The sequence below is a fragment of the Anas platyrhynchos genome, chromosome 1 (genome assembly GCF_047663525.1).
Source record: "Anas platyrhynchos isolate ZD024472 breed Pekin duck chromosome 1, IASCAAS_PekinDuck_T2T, whole genome shotgun sequence".
NCBI lineage: Eukaryota > Metazoa > Chordata > Aves > Anseriformes > Anatidae > Anas > Anas platyrhynchos.
Window position 1 is genome coordinate 36,127,536 of NC_092587.1, and position 24,816 is coordinate 36,152,351.

The 24,816-nt window shown below is 40.4% G+C and overlaps 1 protein-coding gene across 8 annotated transcripts in view; it reads left to right on the top strand.

The window, feature by feature from the left end:
* MSRB3 (methionine sulfoxide reductase B3) overlaps positions 1-24,816 on the top strand; it is an 83,109-nt gene that overhangs the window by 34,565 nt on the left and 23,728 nt on the right. For all 8 annotated transcript variants that reach the window (XM_027456286.3, XM_027456279.3, XM_072034508.1 and 5 more), the window contains one exon: positions 9,377-9,405. In XM_027456286.3, coding sequence (XP_027312087.1) covers positions 9,377-9,405 — 29 coding nt within the window. The remainder of the gene's footprint in view (positions 1-9,376; positions 9,406-24,816) is intronic.

Genomic DNA, 24,816 nt, shown 5'->3' on the forward strand with positions numbered 1-24,816 from the left:
GATGTGGCAGCGATAGTTGTTCTCCAAAGACTGTCTGTAAAGATGAAAGAAGCACTTTGTCTCTGTTACATTTGATTTCTCTGCTAGGATTACCTGCAGAAACTTCAGTAATAATGTGAATCTTTTGAGTTGGAAAACTGATCGTTATGAACTCAGCCAAGGCAATATTCTCACGTCATGTGTTACTGTGGTGCTTGGCTTGTGGGGACAAATGGAGATCTAAGGGCTCCATAACCTGTTTTTCTACTCTGCCATTTAGATGTTCCCCAGCTTACTATAGCTAAATCTTTAGGGGGGAAATCCTGGCTCTGTTGAAGTCAAGTCAAATTTGGCAAATGAATACAATGGAGCCAGGATTTCACCTTGTACCTTGAAGACTGGCTTCCTTTCTATCGTCTGCTGCAGAAGGAGTAATTTTTTTTTGTAAGGTGAGATTTGGACAGCAGTAGTTCACATAACTGAATGTGAACTGCTTTCCAGTTGCTTTCACAATCCATTTAATATGGGAAAAAACCTGCAATAGGAGACTTACCTGTGATTATCTCAAATGCACAGTATGCTTTGGCATAGTCTTGACTTTTTTGAGTTAAAGGTAATGAGTTGGATTTCCCTGTGTGAAATGAGCTTTATGGAAACGTCCCTGTTTTCAGATTCTCTTTGAGACTCCCCATGGATTTTATGGGAGGAGAGAGGAGGAAAGATGGAAGCTGCTTTTTATTTTTAATAACTCCCAGGCCAGTGGGCACCTGAAAAAGCCTTCCTCATTGTGTCCCAAGGCTGGCCCTAGCCCAATCTCCCCAACATCTTTGTGTTGCTTTATGACCTTGAGCTCTCGCCACCTCTGGTCCACATCAAATTCAGCCAATTCTGCTGAAGCAGCTGTCAAGGGCTGGGAACAAATGGAGAGGGCTGTAGGGGCCCATCTACTCTGTCTGTGGGGCCAGGTACAGCCTTGGGGGTGAGGGTTGGGGCTCTTTCAGTGTACATGCACAGTCACTGCAGTGTAAGCAGGAACACTGATAGGTCTGCCCTTCCACCTGCAAGATCTGTGGAAGGTATAATTCGCTCTGTCCCAATAAAACTGGCGTTAGCACTGGGGCTGCAACCACAATTCTGTCTTCTGCATCCAAACCTTGGGTGGTGTTGGTCATTGCCCTCAGTGATCTGTGGTGCAGAGATCTGAATGTAAGATACACAGTGCAATAGTTACACACTTCAAAAATATTCCAACATAGGAATTAATAGCAATTAACGACATGCAGAACCACAGATCTCAGTGTCATCATGCAGAAGAATAGAAATGTTTTGCAGCAGTCTCAGGAAGAGGCAGGCAAGAACCTTTGGTTCACCCACCCAAAAATATCAGTGCATAATGACTTCAACTAGGGAAGGTACATTTTGTACCTTGGTGACTGCTTCAGGCTAGGCAGCTAAAGAACAGAGAAGGAAATATAGATAAGAGAATGCAAAATGTATGTTGTTTGCTAAATTTTCCCCACAGAGTATAAATCACTAAAATATTTCCTTAGGAGTAAGGTGGTAGTACAATACAAAGAAAGTCCATCACCCCAGTTAAAATACATGCGTGTGTTTTTTGAGCTTTTTTTTTCTTTCTTTCTTTTTCTTTTTAATTTCCAGATAGTCATCTGAAACTTGCATTTCCATTTGGTTCTCATTGGGTGTCCATTAATTTTTTTCTTCATGTCGTTGTAATCTGTAAATATATATATTTGGACTATGGACCTGTCAGCTTAACCAGGAAAGAGACTGGAGCTTCAGCAGTAATATTAACAAACTTCAACTTTTAACATTTCTGATTTACGTTGTTTCATTACCATGTGACACACGAGGTCAGGGAACACATGAATTTTACACTCCAGATGAAAGACCTGGTTTTTGGTACGTCTTTAAAACAGAACTCTGTCTCTATCACAGGAAAGATAAAAGAAACAATTAGGAATTTAACATCTCTTCATCTACCTACTTGTACTAGTGTTATGAGAAACCTCCCAAGCTTTATGGAGAACATGCTTTAACTTTTTCCACAATCAAAGGTGGCTCATGCATAAAATCCATAATCTTGCCATTGAATCTAATTAATCTATCTCTGAACTTTCACGCCAGACAGTCTCCTACATCCCCATACAGCTGCCTAAAGAAAGCAATAAATGAGAGACACAATAAACTAATCTCAAGTATCTCCCTTTCTGCAAGCGAGCCCTTGTGCTGCACTTCACGTTACACTCTGCTCTAGCTGCAGGCTTGTGCTAAAAGCAGCAGCCCTGCTTCCCCTCCTGCCTCTTGTGTTTTTTTTCATGGCTTCCCTTTCACCAAACCTCTCTTGGTGTGTCCGGAGTGGGTCACCATGCAGCACACTGATCTGACAGAAAACCCATCTACCAAAGGAAGAACCTCGGTGCCTGAGAAATGTGCCTGCTGGTGCTCACACTCTGTGTGCCAGGTTTATGGTGGCTGGGCAGCCTCTGCAGCAATGTTGTGTGCTTCCATGTCAGTTTGTAGAGAGCCAGTGATGGCACCGGGATCCTCAGTGTTTTCCAAGGGCCAAGAATATTTGAAGGTTTGCATCTACCTTATTTTTTCAAGGGACCGTCTTGTATTCTCTGCAGAAATGGAATTCCGTCCACAAGCAGAGGTTAGAAAGGACCCGAGTGAAACCTGCAGCTTGTGCTAGTGCCGTAAGGGAGCACTATTCCGTATTTAATAAATGACAGTCATGTTCTCTGCCGTATCCAAGGCTGTGTGAGAAAGGTGTGGTATAGATGGGTTGAACTGGGAAGCCAAGAAGAATGACTTCCCTTTAAAAAAGAAATATTATTGTTGTGTTAGTTTCCAGTTTTTAGGGCCAAGGGAAGAATTGCCAAGTCTCAATAAATCACCCGCTGCTGCCTTTATTGCTTCCTGGAAGGAATTCTCGGTAATGGTGTTGGCTATTCTGTACATGCGCTGGGAGAAACAGCAACACCCGTAGTCATGTCGTGTTTTCGTTCAGTTCTCAGTGACCTGTATCTGGTCCTCTCAACATCTCTCGGCCATCCAAAAGCAAAGCATGGTTGGGTGATACTGCAATGCCATTACAATGGTGCCACTCTTTTCCCCACAGCATAAGGGAGGATTTCAGTCATCAGGCTAGATCTCTAGCCATCTAGCTGGGAAAGCCTACATGAAATAATTGCTACAGCACCTCTAACAATGAAACTACTGGAGCAACTTCATCCACCCTGACTTGGTGACCTTGTGGTTTTGTGTGTCAAAACCAGGAACTTCTGTTTAGTAAAATTCTTTTGGGTTAAGTAAGATCTTGCTGGTATAGGAAGCAGCCAGCAGGCAGCGTTATCAAACTGTTTTCACCCCAAATCCAAATCCTGGGTCTTGTGTAGCTCAGAGAAGTTCAGAATCTTAAAACTTGAAAAAGCTTCTGCAGCTTTTTGTGACTCTCCCCTAGAAAGGCTGATGGAGTTAAAAAAAAAATGTAGAGTTGTTGTCATCGAGCATTGGTTTCCTCTTGCTTCACCTGTTTAGCATTGAAACCAGCCTTTGTTTTGAGTCTGCTGTGTAACTGCTGGATGACAAATTGTCCTAAGTCCTCCTAATCCTCTAGGCAGAAATTGAGATAGCACATTGCTTGTCTTCCTTGGAGCCATCTGGAATCTGAAGGCTCAATCCGCCTTCAAGGTTGGACCATCAATAGGCACGTATTTTGTTCCTGCAGTGATGTTGCTGTTGAACACAGCCCGTGGCGTCTTACACAGCTAAATACACCTCAGTGCTGCCTCTGCCATGATCAGTGATGTAAATTGAATTAGTTTAGGCAGTCCTTAGGTCATGCCAACCAAGAAATCCTGCAGTGAGTCCCTACTGAAAACTGCTCCCCCTCTCCAAAAGCTCTGACCGTGTCTCACGTTGGCGTCATTTCCAGGCTGCCCCGTGGGGGCTGCGGCAGGAAAAGGCCATGCTCCCTGGGCACTCCTTTGGTGTGTGGGACATAGGGGAGCCACAGGTATTGTAATAAATAGACATCCTATAGACATCATTATAACAAATAGACGTCCTATAGACACCATTATAACAAATACACCCCTAATCAGCTCACAGGGAGCTTTTCGTATCTTCTAACTCGCAGTTTCTTGGCTGATGCTGAGCGTTCATTTAGCTACTCTCATATAGGCAATGAGCTCTGGAAAGTTTTTTGGGTTGGGATTAGGAGAAGGAAAGCAAGTCTGAAAAACAAACAGGAAAATTATTCTCGCTTTTTTCTATATTTACCCATTTTTAACCCTTGTGTTAAAACAAACACTCGACAGAACTCACCCAGGCTATGCATTGACTAATGTGATGTTAAAATGTTCCTTTTGAATCTGGTTTTTCATCAGTACACAGAACAGAAATCCCCACAGCTTCCATCAACCATGAATCAAACTTTTTTTTCTGTAGTCTAGGAAAGCAAGATTAAAAATAGATCATTAGCCAGGTTTTCTAAGGAAGTAAGGCTCACAGGATAATACTGTCTGTGTGTCAATCCTTTCCTAATAACAAAACCTTATTATTTAATCTACTTGCCAATTTCAGCCAAATTTGACAAGGGAGTAGATATTAAACCTCAAAGATATTAAGTTCTTAAAACGTTCATGAAGTCAGGAGAGAGATCGCATTCATGCCCTCTCTGAGGAGAGACCTGAGCAAGAGTTCAACTATATTATTAGATTATACCAGATAATATTATTATAAATAATATATATATTATTGTGTTATACCAGAGAATCCACATGAGGGGGGAAGAGAGGGGGGCATTCCAGCTCTGGGAAGTGCTGATGAGGAGTTTCACACTGTCAGGATCTGTCCCCTGGCCACCACGTGGCTCCTTCTGCTGCCCAAGGAGAGCCTTGGTTCTTAACGCTTGGGGGCTTCTCAGGTTCCCTGATGGTGAGGGTCTTGTAAATTCCTAGATAGTTACATCAGGCATTCGTTTCTGTATTGGAATACTTCTGCCTTTTTCTTTCTGGAAGCTTGCCTTGCTGTTTGGAGCTTGGGCTCTTGAGTAAGGTCAATGAGCATTCCCAATAAATGGGTCATGCTTTCAGGGAGAAGGGCTATGTCCATACCTGTGAACAAAAGGGACAAAAGCCTCCTTCCTGGTCCTAAAGGCAGGTGACAAGACTGGCTATTACAAAGAAAGGAATTGCCACAAGGATCAGAGAGGTTTCATCAGGTGCTCTCTGAGAGAGCTGTGATGCTTCCAAAGGCTGTTCTCATTGGGCTTCAACCAAACCTGAATAAACCTGATAAAAACTTCATCTGGAAGGGTGAAAGAAAGTGCCAGTTTTGATGCAGCAGTAAGTTCTCTTTCCCCTCTCTTTGCCAAAAGCCCACTTCACTCTCTTTCTCTCACTACGTGTCATTCTGAACATCAGGTTTATGGTGCATTTTAAAAAACATGCGGGTTCAAATCCTCTACCTCTTTACAATACAGAAAAAAAAAACAACTGTGTTATATTTTATTATTTGTGTTTGATTTAATTATGTCTGGAACTTTAAAAATATTGTGGCACCTTGTCCTTCGCTAAACCTTTCCAGTAGCTCCCTATTTCCTTGCGGATTGTGTTTTGGTAGTTGAGCTACTTAGCATCTGTATTTCCATATGTTGTGTGTATTTGAGTCATATCACAGTTGGGAATGGAAAGCACTTTATAAATGTCCCCTTGCTCTCTTTATTCATATAGACTCCTTCCCAGCGATATTTCTGAATGATTCCCTGACTTTTAGAGTACTCCTATGGGGCACAAACAGAGAAAAGATGCATAAAGCTGTTCTTTTTGTTTGTTTTCTTCTCCTCTCAGTGTAATAAATGATAAAAGAGAGTTTGCAAAGTCAGTGCCTGGCTCTGTAGAGTGCATCTTGTCTGGTAGGTTGTAGGTTATCAGAATGTGTACAGTGATAACAAGCAATGTACAGGGAAGTTTTTTCTTCTAGCTAATGTGGTTGTGAAAGTACAAAAGAGTCAGAATGACTATTTTTGTTTGTAGTAGAGCATCCCTTCGGAGCTTACTTTCAGCACTTAGTTTCTTTCAATTTATTGTCTTTTTTAGTTGCATATTTTTAGCACCTATGTGCAACTAGTTTCTAATGCCTTTGTTTAGTGTATATAAAGCTGCGCTATAAAGTTGTAAGTGCTGGAAGATCTAGGGGAAAAATGCTGATTCCAATGGAAACTTACTATCTTCCTCCCCTTTATCTGTGCCTTTCTAACATCTCTATTTCTGTAATTCTGTGCCCTGAATTTTGCCCTGTTTTTCCAAGGTGACATGATGACCATGACATAGGTTATGACTGTGAGTGGCTCCTAGTGCTACCTCCCATGTTGCATTTTCTTTCATGGCCATTTGGCTGTTGCCAGACAAAGTTTGATTCATTTATCTCCCCATATTAGTTTCCTGATTTGCTGTCCAGTAATTTATGACTGCATGGATCTTAGGTGCTCATTACACTGCTCAGTGACCCTTGTGACCCCATCTCCCCACCTATTCTCAGCCTTTTTGGCCCCTGGGCCAGTTGTTAATGCTGCAAGATGGAGGGCCTGGTATGCTCATGCCAAGGTGGATAAAAGGCCACCAGCCTCATCTCACACAGCTTTTAGCGTATGGCATCATGGAGCAACATGGTGGCTGTGCAGTATCATCTCGTAAGAGATATTTCAGCAGAAGTCCGCAGCAAAAGTCACATGCTAGTAAAGGCTAATCAACCCTTAGATTTCACGTCTGTTGCCAAATTTAAAAAAAAAAAAAAACAGGAAAAAAAAAACACAGATGAATAAACAGAAATAAATAAATAATCCACCCTGAATTGGTTACCATGGGAGTAAATTTTGGGTCAGTTAAAAAACAAAGAGGGATAGCTTATGAGGGCCTGTTTAATAGCTTACTGTATAAAACTGGAAATGGTTTGACAATGTGGTGGTTGACACGGAAAACAGAGCTGGGATGGAAACTCTCCCTGCCTAAAGAAGATTGGAACGTCAGTACTTCTTTTATTCTGCATCAACATCCTTTGAAGGTTTTTGTGCAATGCCAGAGGCCTGTCAGAGGGGTGAGCAGGAGGTGTGAAGAGTTTCTAACAACTCAATGAACAAGGTATTCAGGTGCAAGGTTCTACTTGTCCAGTTTTTCACCCTTGCAAGCTGAGAACTGGAGTTCTTGTTTGACCACTTAATACCAAATACCTGGAATTTAGACAGTGAGAAGGTGATTGTGCAGATAAACAGATGTTGAGGGTAAAACCCATATGTTGTCTCTGACTTCCCTGCAGCCTGGGTCAGAGCTGACTTCTCGCTATCCATCAATTGCTTGTAGCCGCCCGTGTCCTAGACCCATTTAATTTACTAGTAAAGACAAAGAAGATACCTGTCCCAGCCAACTGCCCCCAGCTTTATTTGTTATTTTCATCATGATGCCATCTGTACTGAAAGACATGTAGGTAGCTGAGATGTTGCTCATGTGGTGAGGAGCCAGAATATACAGTCCAGATAGATATACTGCAGCTTGAGGGGAATATTGTGAAGAAAATACTGAGTAAGTGGCTTTATGTGGAGCAGTATCTTTGACTTCAACTTGGTGGAATTCCCCCAGTTATGGACGTGCACCTTTTGCAGGGTAGGACTTTATCCTGTGCATAAATACAAGCAGAAATGCAGTGCCAAATGAGAGCATGGTCTGGTGGCCTGGACAGTTATTGGTGGAGGTATTTTCAAAAGCATGTCAGCAACATGTTTGCTTTCTTCACTGTTTTGGTGGTACACTATCAATTAGAAAGATAAGCTATGATTTTTCCCTTCCATCTTTTCACCACCTGAGCTATATTTAAAACATGAAAGACTGAACACTGGGGGAATGTGAAGAATGAGCAAGAAGGGAGAAGTGAATTGCTTCCTTTTCTGATGGCTATAACTGTTTACATTAATAGTGCAAACTTGTTCATTTTTTGACCAGGATTGATTTTGACGGTGCTTTTTTTGCTGTAGTGTAGATCCTTAGTACGGGGTTATGATGCCAGTTATGCAACATATGTAGAGTATGTGTAAAATGCATCTCCAAGTACCTGCATGTGCAAGCTTATCAACTCTTTTTTTTTTTTTTTTTTTTTAAAAAAAAAAAGGACTGTAACTTCTGAAAATACATCCTCTCCCTGATGTAACGTACAAAGATCCAACATTGTACTTCCCCCTAGAACGTCTGGGGAAATGCACTTTCCTGCCGACATATCGTCCTTTAACAGGACTCCTGCTGGTAGGACCTTGTGTCCTGCTGTGACAGCCATGACCATGTGTGCCACTGATTGTTAGTGGGCAATATAAACCTGATTGGAACATGCCCGCTAATTGGTTTGAGAGCTAGATATAGACAATGCTGTTTTATAGCAGATTGTGTAGATAGGCCTAGTCATAGGGTTAATTCTGCTTGACAGCACATCAGCAGCATCTTGAGAGTAATTACCCAACTTAAGTTTTCCCACAGTTGAATTGAGATCTTCAAAGGCTTCTACATTTACAAGTATTATTAACCTATATCTGAAACATGATGTTCCCACAAGGGCTAATTTTTTCTTTCTTTTATTAAATATACAGGTTATAGGGTTCATTTGCTAAGTGCTAAGCCCTTAGAAGAAAACACTACTTGTTAGAGAGAGAAAAATCTGTAGTGCACGACCAAAGCTAATGGTGCATAATGCACACATCATTGTCTTTTTGCAAAGACTTTAAAACAAGTTAAAATTTAGGTCTGGCTCCCTTCCTCTCTCCCTCTCTTCCACCCCCCGCTTTCCACTTTTAAGAAAATCAAACCACTTATTCCTATGTGCAGAGTGAGTAAATTGAAGACACACACAAACAAAACCCTCCTAGGATGTTGTACAATTAAGTGCAGATCATTGGATACAATACATATGACATTAATGAAACGGTATCTGCTTCAAAAATAGATTGGAAACATTCGTGAATAAATTAAATCCTGTTAATGACTTTTTAAAAATGAAAATGAATTAAAACAATATTTATTTCATAGGAACAACTGTGTGTCGTGATTCACAGAATATAATTTAATCCTGTTTTAAATTTATATTCTATTTTCTGTGTTCATTTTGTGATTTGTCTTTTAAAATATCTTCTTTGTAACTGTTCATTATAAAAACACAAAATATTAAAAATCACAGCTATCATTTGTGTTCAAATGCCATCAAATGCATAAAATATTAACACACGCAGATGGGCAGTCTTGTTAAATGCAATATTTTCTGGGTGGGGAGGCAAATGGCTTTTATGGCATGAAGCGGATCTTGTAACTTATGATCTTTTTATTTTCTTTTGCAGGTCAGAGACGAAGTTTGACTCCAATTCAGGTATGTTTAGATTTACGGTGTTTTGCTGAATGTACACTACTCAGGTTAATCTCAAAAGAGTAGTTTATCAGTTCAAGTTCAGTTTAGTTTTAAACAAACTGGGGTAGGTCAGCCTTAAAAAGGATCTTCATTTCTCACCCTCTAAAAACAGCATCATTACAGTGAAACATTTGCTTTCGTTCCTTTCATTAGTTCCTGTCTTTTTACTTTTTCCCAGAAGATGATCAGGAAGATGTATCTTGCCACAGGCTTTAATTGATCCAGAGAAATTATAGTGCAAATAAATGATAATACAGGCTAAAGCAAATGGAGGGTTGAAGTGAAGTTTGAGAATGATCACAGCTTTAAAGGAGAATGTTTTTCTTCCTGGTGGACAAAGACATTTCATGGGAATTTGAAGTCAGTGCAGCCTATCTGTCAGGAAACAGATGATTTGTCATCAAATTTTCGTGACAGATGCATGTACACAATGCATGCCAGACCAGTCTGTAGAGCTCTCTCTAGGAGGTTTACCAAAAGGCAGTCTCTCTCCAGTTGGCTTTTTAAAGAATTTTAATGTGTTGTAGTGATTGGGAGGGAAGTGAAGGTCATTCTAACAGGTTAACGTGTATCTAACAAGACGAAAAACACAGGACAGCAAACAGGGGCACAGTTGGGAAAAAAGCAGAGCTCCTAATACCAGAATGTTATTTATTTGGTTAACTATTCTTGGCTGTTCCTAAACGTTAAACAATAGTAGGTTAAGAATAGGCTGAAGTCCTGAAACGAGCTGAAATGTCCATTGCCTGGCAAGGTCACTCAAAATAATTTTTTTGTTAAGGTGGAAAAGAGAAAGTCTGATATTATCATGGCCATCTTATGTTTAGGCCTATGTTGTCTTCTAATCAATTTGCTTAATGCAGTGATTGTAATTGTTTATAATGATATGCATTTTACAATACACATTGATCAGATTATTTATAAAATAGCTTGGTTTCTTTTATCCCAGCTACAGCTTGATTTGGGTTTGCAATGTGAGGTATTACTTTGCTTTTTCTTTCCACACTAGATTTTATCTTTGGAACTGTATGGGAGTGAAACCTACAGCAGGAAGCATTTATATAGCTAATTCCAGCATCTTTTGTGCTTGAGTCATCTTGCTTCTATTATGATTTTAGTCTATGATTTTGAAGTTACTTGTTTTAAATGTTGCTTGAATGTACTGTATGCTAAGATTGTTTCTTAGATCCTGACCAAACAGGTTCATGTGGGGGGATAGCTTCACACATTTTGTGCCACCCCCCAAAAAATAATGTTGTGGAATATGGTGTTAAATATCTCACTTTTCTGTGGAGGGGGAAATGCTGCCTGCAGGACTTTGGGTTAAGCTACACACACTTTTCTGACTTGTTATTTTGAAGCAGCATTCCTGCTCTGTGCCCTGCTCCTTGGCCACCAAGGCAGGGGTGAGGGATCTCCTTGGTAGCAGAGCACAACTTTGGCACCATCACAGCTATGGCAAATGCCTGCTCAGTAGATGCCACCAGGCCTTCGTGATCGGCTCTGTATGTTGAACGTGAGCTCTTAAATGTCACTTCTTCATCCGTGTGGGCTCCACAGGCTTTCTGTCCTTCAGTGTGGACCCCTGTTCTGGGTGCAGACTTCTGCCATATCTCACACAAACCTGGTTATCCAAAGACAGGAGCGCTGGCGTTGCTCTGCCTGCCTCCCCGCTCTTCTGCAGGCACTCCTTAGGCATTATTCCTACAGAATAGGACCAGATGTTAGAAAAGGATTTGTAAATAAAGACCTTTTATCGTAGACACAAAAAATATATAAATGTAAATGAGCAGTAAAAGCCCCCAAATCTTCTCTGTCTCCACGTTTTTTGCTGCTCCTAAATATTCTCTGGACTTGTACCACAATTCTCTGCAGCAGGTGGTCAGCCAGCTTTGTTTGCTGAGAATCAACATCAACAGGTACCGTGGATGTCTAGGGAATTTTAAGCCTTGTGCCATGCTGCTTTCCACTTCAGAGTGCTTTGTATGCCATCAGGGATACAATTTGGGAATGTCCAGGGTGGAGGAACTTTTTAGATTTATTCCCCCTTTTTCTGCAGAGCCTCACTTTCATCTTCTGCTTGACACCGTTCCCCTAAATCCCTGAGGAAACCTTCAGTTTGAAATGTTTCAGGCTCTCCTGTCATGAGACCCTGGCCATCTGCCCAAGGTTTGAAGGCTTCTCACCTGGTGATCCAAGGTGAATCACCAGTGTGGGTGGCTGCTCAGCCCAGGCTGGGCTCCGGCTCAGTTTATTCTTTGCCCCAAATGTTGTCTTTGGAACAGGGAATTACAGACATTTAATGGCTTGGTCTTATCAGTGCTGCCTCTTTCAGTGTCACATCCCAGGACAGTTGTTAAATGATAATAGAAAAAGAAGATTAAGCACACAATTAAGATGGCATTTTAAGAAAAAGGAAATTACAGAAAGTTCATAACCTTAAAGTGCATTTCATGTCCAGAAACACCAAGGCTGCAAAAATCTTTATCTTTGTGAAAAGTAGAGCAGCCTTCCCTTTACAGGGATGGTGCTCAGATCTTTCACCAAGAAACTCTTCTTGGTGGTCAGATAGCGTAAGCACTTAGAGTTTCTCTTTTGTTCCCAGTATGTGAGAGCAGAGGAGAAATAGAGACACTGAGATCAAGTCAGCATGTTTCACCCAAATAAAACATTGTTGTTTTTATTTCTCCACCAAACAACTTGCTGTTCCACTCCCCAAACCAAACAATACACCCAGACCTCCTGGTGGCTCAGAGTGACCAGGAGGGACGGGAGGGATGCATTGGTGATGGCAGAGAGGCATCTTGGTAAAAAAAAAAAAAAAAAAAATCTTTTTCTAGTATGAGGGAATAAGATGCTCAGTGTAGCACCATGTTCTACATACCACGTGCCTTTGAAATGTGTAAATGTGGCATTGCTTTTAAAAGGGCTGCTGCCATTTGAAATCAATGACTCTGTATTTATGTGACCTTGAGTTCCTCGGAGACACCTTAAGGTACTTTCGTGTCCCTCGTTTCGTTTTGAATTCCCTAGACTGTGATTCCTGAGTAAACCAATGATCCTGCAAACTGGAACAAACATGCTTTGTTTGAGTTTATCTCATGTTACTCAAAACAGCTCAAGTGTTGAACCTGAGAATGAGATAATTTTATTCTAAAATGAATATTTTCCTACAGGGAGCTGTTCTACAACCTGCTGCGTGCCCTAAATTAACCCTAATGTTAATTCGAGTTAACTTGTGAGCCTTGATGTGTCCATGTTAAGCATTTATCAATGCTTATTGTACTTCTTTTGCCCAGAAATATGTGCGAAGTACTGAGGAATTAAAAGAAGTCTTTCTGAAGCAAGTACGAAGTCTGGAATACAGCTTTAAAAGTGCCCAGTAGGCTCACCATAAATGAAACCCTGGAAATAGTGTTCAACACTGAAATATTAGGCAAACATTGTCAAAAGAAGATTAATTTGAACTTGAGAATTAACTTAAAAGAAGGCTGTAAAATTCCTATAGTGATGATCGGGATTTATCATATAAATAGCTATAACATCTGTAGGGGACGCACATTCCTCATCCCATGACTAACAGTTCCATCTGAGCAACTTTTTTACTCTGCTGACTCTTTATAAGTCTAGCTGGCAGAATTTCTGTCTCAGAGACCAGGGGGTTAGCCTCACGCTGTTAGAAGATCCCATGAAATGAAACAATTTTGCTTTCCTGTCACAATATGATGAATTTTGCTGGAACTGGAAATAGATTTTTCTAAAAAAACTTGAAAGCAAAAAAGATTAGAAAAAAATAGTTTTTCTCAAAATTTGTTAAGGAACAAAGTAAACCACAAAAAAAGGCAGCTGAATCAAATTTGTTCTAATTATTAGAATTTTGGGAGTGTCTAAAATACGTGGTGTGCTATGTGCTTGGTTAGCAAATTTTAAAGGCTCGTATTTGCTTTTGGTGCAGAGCAATACCAGGCGTATAAGAGTGAATTTAAGAATGTAAGAATTATATTGGAATGTTAAGGAAAGATTTTTTTTTTCTTTAGAGAAAAAATTATACTTGTTTATGCTGTTCGATAGCAGGGAGAACTCGTAGATCTCAGAAGTTGCCACTGAACTGTGTAATCCCACTTTAGAAAAATAAGCATGGAAAATTCAAACAACCATCTCAGCACGTCCTCTGCTCACCAGTGAATGGTAGTGGTGAGTTTCCTCCTGCCTGCAGGGAGGGCTGGAGCTTTCTTGGGAAGTCTCCTGTGATATTTGGTGTATCCTGTCTGTCGCTGCGGAGGTGAGCCATGTGATAGTCAAGTGATAGTTTTGGCAGTGAAATTGTGAACGGGAAGAAATCCGAGGTTTGTTTTGTGTTAAAGGGGAGCCACAAATCCCCGGACAATACACTCGGACTCCAGCGGAGCCTCTTTTGTGTACGTGTCACTCAGAGGGTTGAGCAAAGGAAGTCAAAGGGCGCAGTGGCAGAAGAGAGAGACACGTCCAAGGGCACACGATGCCTTTGGCTCTATCTGCATCACCCCCCATGCCAGCCTTCCCCTCCTCCCACAAAAAGAGATGCAGCTCCAAATCCAGCTTTTCTCTTTCTCCACTCAATTGAACCACACACATCTACAAAATTTAGTGAAATGCACAGATCATCTGTGTGATTTTGTACCACCGTTTGTGTAAATACTTCGGAAAACTTTCCAATTAGCATCAGGAATTAAGGTATAATAGCTGCCTGTGCAGCGAGAGGCTGTCCGGAGGGACAGCTACACACCAGCTTTTGTTGGATCCCTGCCACCCCAGCAGTCAGGCACAAAGCAGGTCAATGAGACCCCGACAGTTTCTGGAATTTCCTTCGCCTGCCGTGTCTGGAATCACAGTGTCTACTGGTGACTCTGCAGTTTGCTCTCCTCTCTGCATGTTGCTTTTTCCACCAGAATGACTGTATCCCTGTGTCTTCAGTGCTGCATAGCGCTGCCACCCCTGTGTCCCCATAAAAGTTGCCATCCTCACCTCTCTCACCTCTTGTATTTACTGCTTTATTTCCCTTAATAAGGCCCCTGTAATGTACTAACTCACTGGGCTACATGATTCAGCACAGGTGTTAGAGAACAGTTGAAGAAAATTATAAGGTTGGGGTGGTCAGATGTTTTCCTCTCATAAATTCCTCCCAGCTACGCTTCCAGATGTTCAGCAGTAGACTTTCCAAACTCTCACTATCAGCCCTGATTTCCCCTAGCCTGTCATCAGTCCCATTGTACGAAAGCCATCGGTACAACTAGCAAGAGCACAAGGAGCATTTCTGCTGAGTAAGAAAGAAATGAAAAACAAAAGATACCTTGAAAGTGAGCATCTCTTATTGAGCCTTGCTACTAGGGAAGCCTAAAAGACACTTAACTTCCTGAAACCTTAAGTCTCTGTAGCAGCAGGGAACTTAGTAATATCATCTGTCTATCAATGGATAGGTAGGTCTGATTACAGGTTACCAAATCAATTCCTAGGGTTTATTGATGTCAGCTTCTTCATCCAGAAACTGCATCCAAGCTGTGATAGAGCTGTTCTTAATTTAATCTTAGCAAGGCCGAGTACTTCCAGGAACTGAGGCAGAAGAGACGTTTGGTGTTCATAACAAAATCGTATCAACAATCTCATTGGTCACCTTACAACCAGGGAATTAGATTTAAAAGCATAAATTTCAGAGTCTGTAACAGGGAAAGTGGCAAAATCAGCAGAGATACTGTAGGGTATCTCTGAAGGGTGCTCCACAGCTTTCTGGATGAGGCAAATGACCTCTCCGGAGTCTCTTTCTCAATTAATTATTTCTTTCTTCCTTGCCACCACAACTGTGTGGGTTCCTGAAAGGGTGCATGAGCTGGCACAGTGAGACAGTGGGAGAGAGCAACTACATAAAGAGAACAGCAGCTCAGATTATCTTACTTGTCATTACTTGTTAGTGCTATTTTGCTCTTGGCATTAACAACTCTACAAGCAGATCGTTAGGGATGCAATGGCTGGAGAGCATGGTCTGTTATATTTGTTCAGCACTGGGACACGTCCTTAGATCCAGATGCAAGCTGAACCATCTGTTGAATGTTTTCAGGGCCACGCTACAACGTGATCTGGAATATACATGGCTGGGACATGTAACTGATACATCCCAGTGAGTTATGTGCTAGTAACAGCACTGACCTGTGGTAACTGATCACCACCCTCATATTTCTCTTCTAAAGAATGGCAAAAGACGGACAAATTATTTCAACATATAGAACAATGTTTTAATTCATGAAGGGCTGATGAAAAATGTTATAAGCATGCAGAAAAAAATACATATCTATGATTTTTGAAGAAGGTTGCCAGAGGACTCCAAAATGGGACATTTCCAAATTCTATTCATGGTTTTCCAGTTGTAGATACTTTTTCTCCCAGTTTCTGTTCATCTTACTTTTATCCAAGCTTGACTGTTCCTTGCTATGACACGCATGATTCTTCTCAACTGTCAAATTATTTTTAATAGAAAGCTTGTTCATTTCCATAAGCTACATCTGTGAATCTAGTAACTGAAGGCCAACAGCCTCGATCAGTCTTACAACAGACTTCAATCTTCCTGTGTGATGTATATTTTGCATTTTTCTGAATGATGTATTCCTCCCTCCAATAAATCCTGTTTGTGTTCTCATTAATAAGGCAGCTACTTACGAATGCTCTGCCCTTGTGAGCCTTGCTCACTGTGCCACTCCTGCACGAAGCACTTTTTTGGCATGTAGCAAGAAATGTGTGTTAAAGGGCTTCGCTCACTAGCCAGGAATATAATATCAACAACGACAAATACAGTTCTATATTTTTGTCTTACATATACTTTAATAATTGTTGCTGCTTCTTTCTTGTCTTGCTCTGGGAATCTTTCTGAAAAGCTTGCAATGTGTTTAAACTGGTTCTGTAATGAAAACATTTACATTTAGGTTTTCCATTTTAATATCATTCATGTAAGCAAATTCATCAGATTTGTTTTGGAGGATTTTTTTACACTTTTTTCTAAGTACTAAAGATCATCTTTTCTACTTTTTATTTCACTGTAAATATAAAAAAAAAGTCTGTCCTTAAGAAACAATTTGGAAAAAGTCTTATAAGACATGAGTGATGTATAAATCATGGTTTTATTACATGGAATTGGAAACTGCAGTGCTCTGTTAAATTACAATATAAGCTATAAAGTAGATTGGATGAGGATTTTTTATTTGTCATAAATGTAGTCGCTTCACATAGGTTTGGTCTATAAGGGAATTAATTTTGGTAGTCAGCAAAATTTCTCTTTCAAGTTAGCAACATTCAGCGGCATAACATCTTTACTGTCCTGGAGAGCTGGATTTCTTAAACACGGAAATGTTGTGATGTTTGCTTAGACCTGTTAATCATTGTGCAGTTTCTTACTAAACAAGGCTACCTAATGACTTTTCAAGAGCTACCCTCATTGCAGTCTTGTTCAGTGGGCAAAGGAGATTTCTGGTGATACTCTTGAATTATCCTATGCTTTCAAACTTCATAAAGAGCATAAAGACGTTTTCAGTTCTCTTTAAAAGAAAATTCATTCAGTCAAATTAACCCTGTTACAGACTAACTGTGATAATTAACTTTGCCATAGTCCCATTTAATTAGCCAAAAATGGAATATGTGCAAAAGAAGCCACAAGAATGGACAAGCAGGGTGGTTTCTGGTCACAGCTGTGGCTCATTGAGATCATTATATAGCTCAAATGCAATTTACCCACACCATGTACAGTTCAAGTCAGTTGTATTGTTTCATTGCATTATTAGTACTCTATTCATTTAACCATGAAGTGTGGAAGGAAATTGCTTGTCTGCTTTGTAATTTGGAAGATGAACTATAATTCATTTGTAAGTGGAGTATTGCGGCACTGTGCATCATATATGTATATACTTATGCAGAAGTTTTGAAGAATGGCAATGTGGGATACTATTTAGCTCACTGCATGGTCTCAGGAAACGAGAATTCTGTAGGATACAAGATTTCTTCATGTCTCCACTACCTTCTGATGCAGAAGCTACTGGTATCTGGGTATATATAGGTGGCTGAGATGTGCAGGTTTGAATGTAATTTGGATGGCTTCTCCCTGTTTTTAATGTTGTATGGGCATCCACCTTGGACAAAGTCCCTTTTCCCTATTACTTTTGCCTCCTGTCCATTGTCTGTCAAAATAAAAAATAGTTTGTTTTCATTACAAGGCTTTCAAGGGAGAGAGATGTCTATTGCTATCAAGCATGTCCAAGACCTAGTGCAGTGGAAACACTTTCTTCATTCAGATCAACCTCCTAGGTCCACCATAAATCATGGGTGGCCTTTTACAAAGTATCTCCTTTTAGCACGAGCAAATGAAGTTATGTTAGAAAGAGTCTTTGGAAGATAATATAAAAAGCAGCATGGTAAATGTATTCAACTGCATTACAGTTTTTCACTCTGCCTACACAGTCACCAGTACCACAAAATTTGTGTCCAGGGGATCTGTTATGTGCAGAAGAAATACAATTTTTACAAATGGTCTTCCCAGACCCAGAATCCTTCCCCTTACTGAACTGCATGCTCTCTGCAGAAGAATGCATGACTGTGGCTTTAGATAAAGGCCCAAATTTCTTTATTAAAGTCCAAATGTAGTAATAGCAGAATGACAATAAATATGGTGAGGGCTAAGGCACGTAGAAGAAACAATGCAGACAGAATACAAAACTTCCAACAGCTCTTGGAGACAAATATTTCTGTCATTGATATGGGTCTAAGAAGGCAGGTTTTTACATGATTGTCTTAGGATCATTCACACATTCATTCATTCTGAAAACAAAACAAAACAAAACAACAAACCAATAACCAAACAAATTCTACATTTGTGAACATGAATGATACTTAACACAATAGGGCCTGGAGGAAGTTAAATGTCTTTGTCAGTGGCCAATTCATGAAATCAGTTTCAATCTTGAAAGATGCTGAGCAGCTCTCCCATAGGCCACAAGAGTTGAAGATGTCCCACACTGTGTATAGATCAGTCTGCCTGTTTTCTATTACTGTGGAAATAATACAAATTTTGAAGAGAAAAGGAGGGGAAATCATAGAGATGGTGCTTCATGAATATCCAAGAGATCCTAATAACGTGTTTGTTAATATTGTATTTGGTACAATCTGATGCATTCTCAAGACATTGTTTCTTCCTCCTTAAGAAGTGACTTTTTAAGCTGTATCTCCCTCCCAGTATGTTTGAATTTACACTGAATTAGTAAATTCATCAGTCCCCACTCCACCCTTCCGAAAAGGCAGAAAAAAAAGATATCTTAAGTACTTCCATTCCTGTTTCATTCATTCCCGCTCACCTGAGAATTCCTCCTGCTCTCTTTCCTGGTGACTAACAGAAAATTTCATCTCTCGTTTGGCTGGAGGCCAAGCAGCTGAGAAGGTTGGGTTGGGGCCCTTCCTTGATTTAAGGAGTGACTGAGGCTGAGCTGGGAATCGCATGCTGACTCAGTAGTTCCTCACCCCTCCTTTGGGTGGACTGCTGCATCCGTCATCCTGTGAAAAGGCATCCCTTGTTCCTCATAGTGCTTCCTGTCGTGTCTCTTTGAAAATGCACAAGGCCAAAGGAGGAAAGAGCAGAGTGCAACGTGGCTAGATGGCCTCTGTGAGATACTAAATTCCACCCTGCTTAGTTTCTGGTGGAGAAAGGAAGTCCTGCTCATCTGATGTCTTGCTGAAATCAGAGGAAAAAGATGAAAAATATGGCTTTTCAGCTGAGGAGTGTTCCTACTTTTTCATCTACAGAGCCTGCTGCTCGTTGGGTTTCCAGTTCCAAGTGAAACCAAACCAAACCTAGCCCAGCTCCCTCAGCTGCCCTGGCACTCCCTTCCCTCTTTGGGAGGAACCCACAGCTTCAATAAGGAGAGCAGAAAGCAATGGGGTCATTTGACCTGTGATCATCTCGAGGTGCTTGGCCTGTGTTCAGCCCAGAGGAAAGCTGGGGCTGTGTAAAACCACTGGGATGAGCACTGCACTACCAGCCTCATCAGCCTTGGGGATAGAGGAGAGGGCAAGATCAAGGTATGCCCTGGGTGCCCCTCCTCAAGCCCTGTATGCTGCATATTGGATGTCTCCTTTGATTTCACTAGCTTACCGTATGGGATGGGCCAGCCCACAGCCCAGCACCAGGCAGAGAGGACCACTGAGGTGCTTTTGATGAATTTAACAGGGCAGGATGACTATGGTCAACGTGTGCACTATTTTTTCTTTTTTTTTCCTCACTACCATGAATTGGCATTTTCCTTTCTGGATTTTAGGCAGTGTCTCATTGAGCACCATATCTTTTGTGCCTGAGGACATGTGGTCCAAAATTGCACATCTTCTGTTTTGATTAGCATGGTTTATAGGGTCGTGAATTTGAATAAGAGGCAAAAGTTGGTTTTGTTTCTTCTCCCTGGGTTTGTCAGAGAGGAAAAAAAAACAAACAAAAACTTAAAATCTTTTCTGTACAAGATGATGAGAATGATATCATACAGTATTAGTTGAAAGAGGAAGAAAATGTTATTTGAAAAAAATAAAATTGTTTTGTGTCATTAGATTGTACAGACTAGCCAAATAATAATGATTAATGGCAAAAGATTCAATGAGGATCAAAATGTTTTGTTTTTCTTTCAGTGATAGAGTGTTGTAAATTTATGACCAGTAAGAAACTATACAAAAGATCTGTCAGCTTTTACTATTTCACATTTTGGTCTCTTATCAAAACTGATTTCAAGTTATAGTACTAAAAGTAAGAAGGAAAATGCAAGCTGCTTTTAATCAAACTGGAATGTTCAGTGATCACCATTAAAATCTTTACAGTGTTGATCTGAGTATGAAGCAAAGAACATTAATTTGTCTTTTGTTGACTTAATTTAATGGCAACCACAGCATTTAAGATGTAATGGTAGACAAGTTTGTGTCATACCACTGCAACTGCCACTGTACATGTGAACACCCATCTGCTTAGGATTAAGTGCTAAGTCAAAACACCGATGGAGCCTAAAGCTGCCAGTTTAAGTCAGCCACAGTTTGCACTGAGTTTTATGCGAGAAAGGACAGCACCATCAGGTCTTAAGCCAGATGACAGTGAATTGAGTTACAGGGACTGAAAGTATTTCTGCAAGGAAAGCATTAATAGATCATTGCATGATCTGATTAAGGGTATTGGCAACCTTGTTTTCCATCTGGGGAAGGAGGCTGAGTTGCCATTCTCTGATATACCATTGTCATCCCCTCCTGCTGCTCTTCACAGAGCAAGGGGTCCCAGACATTTCCTCAGCCATGGTCCAGGTGTCTGAATGATCCTAGATCTGTATGCCCTTCCCCAAACACCATGCATGTCAGTGTCATAAAATCCATATTCTCGGTGTTTGGTTGTTCTGCATAAATCACTGGGCATCTGCCTGAACACCGGTATCTGATCTTCTTTACCAGCTGTAGCAGCTGAAGTGCTTAGATTATTTACACAATATCCTTTTCAGGGTATCTTTCTGTCTAGCTTTCACACAATCTTTGTGTGTCTGTGGAGAAACAGCAGCATTTCATTTGGAAGAATATTTTATACAGGCTATTATCAGATCAAGAAGAGTGGGATCATCTTATCAAACTGTAGTCATCTACCTTCACATAGACATCTGAGCTTCCTCCAGAGTTAGCAGGAAGAGATAAGGAACCTCAGAGGGGTTCAGCCCTTCTGCTGGAGAAGTCTGGCTGGCAGTGCACTGAATCACTGAGTGAGTGCCCATCCTTGCTCATTAACTTTGATGGTTAGGGTTAGGAGAGATTATTGCCAAGGAATGTGCAGAGAGCTGGGGCTGAGCCGGTGAGATCCCCAAGTCACTTCACACAGCTGCTGCTGTGGAGGAGTAGCAGAAAAAATTCATAAGCTTAAGAGGAGAACGATCCAATTAGTTTTAAGTTCTTCTGTGTGTCAGCAAACCACCTGTACACACAGCTTGGGAACAGTGTGTTTATGGGCAGAATGAGTTTACTTGTGATTATTTTAGTTCTGTTTCTCTTTGTGTTCCTTTTCATTTCCCTTTACTTTTCATCTTCAAAAAAAAAAAATCTGTTTATGTGTCTGCAGTTATCATTACCCCAGAGAACTGCGGTGATTTTCTTCTGCTTCCCTTGAAGTAGGAGTAAGAATGGTCAGATGTGTAAAAGCTGACAAAATGTATTTTGTAAATACATTATTCACCACTGCTCATGCATTCTTGGGCAGGATGATAAATATGTAATTGAAAGAGGGACTGCTTAAGGGTAATGAGAATGAATCAAAAATGTTGTAAATACATTATGTTTACTTTCAATCAGGACCCAAATATTAAGTTGGTCTTTGGCATGCTGTAGAAAGCAGGTAAAATTTTCCAAGAGCTTAGTTGGCAGAGATTTTGCTGATTTTATGCTGCTACTTGTGAACATTTAGTAAGTCAAAGTCTTGTAGTCGATGCTAAACATTTTAACCAAGCCGAGGGCATGTGACACAATAAATGCAGATGTGAAAACTGAAAAGTGTCTTTTTAAAACATTAAAATTTAGAAACAGAAGTATTCTGTTTCTGCCTGTTGCATTTCAAAGCAATGGTCAGGGGAACAGAATTCCCCTGTTTATACTCTCCTTGAAGAAATGTTTATCCATAAGATTTCTGGTTTTTGAAAGTACCCATACACTCACTTCCATACTATTATCTTGCCTTGATTCAGTGATTTTTTTCTTCCCCCCTACGGAGTGCCATACACTCCATATTTAAGGGATTTAAATGGAGTCCCAGGAATATGGATTTGCAGTAGGGTGGGATTTGGAATATTGACTCTCAGCACTGATAGACTATCTACAAACTGACAAAGACACATTTAAGATGAAGAGTGGTGGAAAAAATATGCTAGTACGTTAAAAAAAATAATTAAAAATGCATAAAATACTGTGTTGAGGGCTTTGGAAAAAAAAGTTCAAAAGCCAAGAGTGGAAGATAATAGTTTTTCTCTGAAATCTTACTCCTTCTTGCATTAAAGGATAGGAGGAAATCCCTGACTGAAGGAGTACTGACAGAGCAGGTCATGCATTACTGTCAGCGTTAGGCTGAGGCAAACTGAAGTCGTGTTGGCCATTGCTCTCCAGTGAACTGCCGTAGCTGGAGATGAGAATCACAGGAGGTCTCTTAGTAATTTGTTCTGGTTTCTTTACTTTCTGCACATCCGAGGCTCTTCTCTCACAATGGCATATGTCAGGCATACCTGGACCCGTGTCGTTGTAGTGTTTTGGCTAAGCAGGGCTGCATTTTACTGCAGAGGAGCAGCTGTTGAAACCTATACCAGCCGCTACTTTTACTTTCTTGGTTCCAGACATCACAGCATAGACAGTATAAAAATTAAGTTCTACTCCTAAAAACCCAGAGAAATGGACATAGCAGAAGTGTAATCTTAACTCCCTTGTTCTAGTCTCTGTAAAAGTAATTTCTTTAATGATACATTAACATAAGTTTTTATGTTCCCTTTTGCTTTCTCACACAAGAAAGGTCAGTGCCCAAAGGACCTACTCCTGGCTGGGAAGTGGGATGCACTGGGGAGGCTCCCTGTGGGACGTGCCCCTCCTGGGCTCCTCTTTCCGGGGAGGATGGAGAGGGTATGTGACCACCTCCCCACCTCCTGTGTAGACGATACACAATATATGTCTGGGACCCGTGTCTTCACACAATTAGGGTACCTGCTAGCATGGCACCTGGAGTGGCAGGGCAGCTTGCCTATGTTTGGGTGGGAGCGAGGATGTGGACCTTCATCTAAACACCCTCGGCCCCAAGTTGATTTGCTCTTCCTTCAATCAGAGCACCAAAGGGGTGAACCGTACAGAGCCTTTGTCCATCCCTCCCCCCGTCCTCCTTCCCACAGCAAAGAGGGATATTGGGAAACTTCAGAAGCTGAAACTCATGAGATTTCCACTGGCACTTTGCCTCTGAGAATGTTTTTACTCATCCGCAAGTGATTGAGCTTTAATGAGTTTCTCATAATTTGTACAAGCAGTAACAGTATATTTCTTTCCTTCCTTTGCCAGTGGTTCTTGCATACTTTTTAGAAATTTTCATAAACCGTATTGGCCAGTGCCAGGCTTAAACCTTGCACAGATGGATGTAGTCAATAACATTAAAATACCTAAGTAATCAAACATATTACAGCCTGCAGTTCTGCTTTACCTTTTGGATAGGAGTCTGTTCTTCATACTTTAAAAAAAAAAAAAAAAAAAAAAAAAAGGTGGTCTATTAAAGAACCTGAAAGAATGAGGTAGAGTGTTCTCCAAATGCATAAAGGTTAATAAACTAAGGGCATTCAGTGTCATCTTCAGTGCAATGTAAAGGAAAAATTATCTAAGTTATGCAGACATTCTATCTTTAATTCCGACTATATTTACAGAAACTTCCTATCCATATCTCATTAATTCAACATTGTGGTTTATTTGTGCAAGTCCGTTTTAAAACTAATGAATGATGGGGAATTAGAGTTAACAGCAATGATAGCAGGTATCTTAAAAACATTCAAAGCAAGAGTGAAGACAGTAAAACGCTCCACTCTCAGGAAGTCAACTGATACTTGCTGAAGACCGTGCAAATATTTAAATGATCTAATAAAGATCAATGAAGAAAAAAAAAAAAGAAAAATTATGTTGTATGATGGGCATAGGAAAGTAGATTGTTAAGCACAGAGATAGCAGAAGGATATGCTAGTATAAAACTGCAAATAAAATAATTGTTTGCACTGCTCACCCAAGATATGTATTTGAATGTATGTATAGCTTTTGCTCTATATTTTTACTGTATTGAGAGGTGAAATATTCAAATACAGGTGGATAAAGTTAGTCTCAGAGGCTGTGGTAGCCACTGTTAGAGGCTGTACAGTTGCATTTTTTATTTGAGGATCAAACCTGTATTTGGAAACAAGGTGAGGGACTTGTGTGTGCAGGATAGTTTGCTATTAGTTGGCAAGGAGAAATAAAAAGTTTGGTTTTGTCTTTTTTTTTTTTTTTTCAGTGTATTGAACTGGGACAGGTAGTATATCCCTCAGATTTTTTTAAACATAAATTGATATTGGAAAGGGAACATTTCAGACAAAGGCTTGAATTCTATGCTTTAAAAATGAAAAGTGGAAAACAGTTGAGCTATTTGATTTTTTTCCAAATACTCCAGTTTTTCCAGCCAACTTTTTTTTTTTTACAAAATTAGAAAAATTTATAGAAAGTTTTCTAGAGCACTAGAGGGTATGGTTCAAGGAAATGTTATGTTTTAGAAAGAAATTAAAACAAATTCCCAAATCTGCCATCCACTCAAAAATCAGG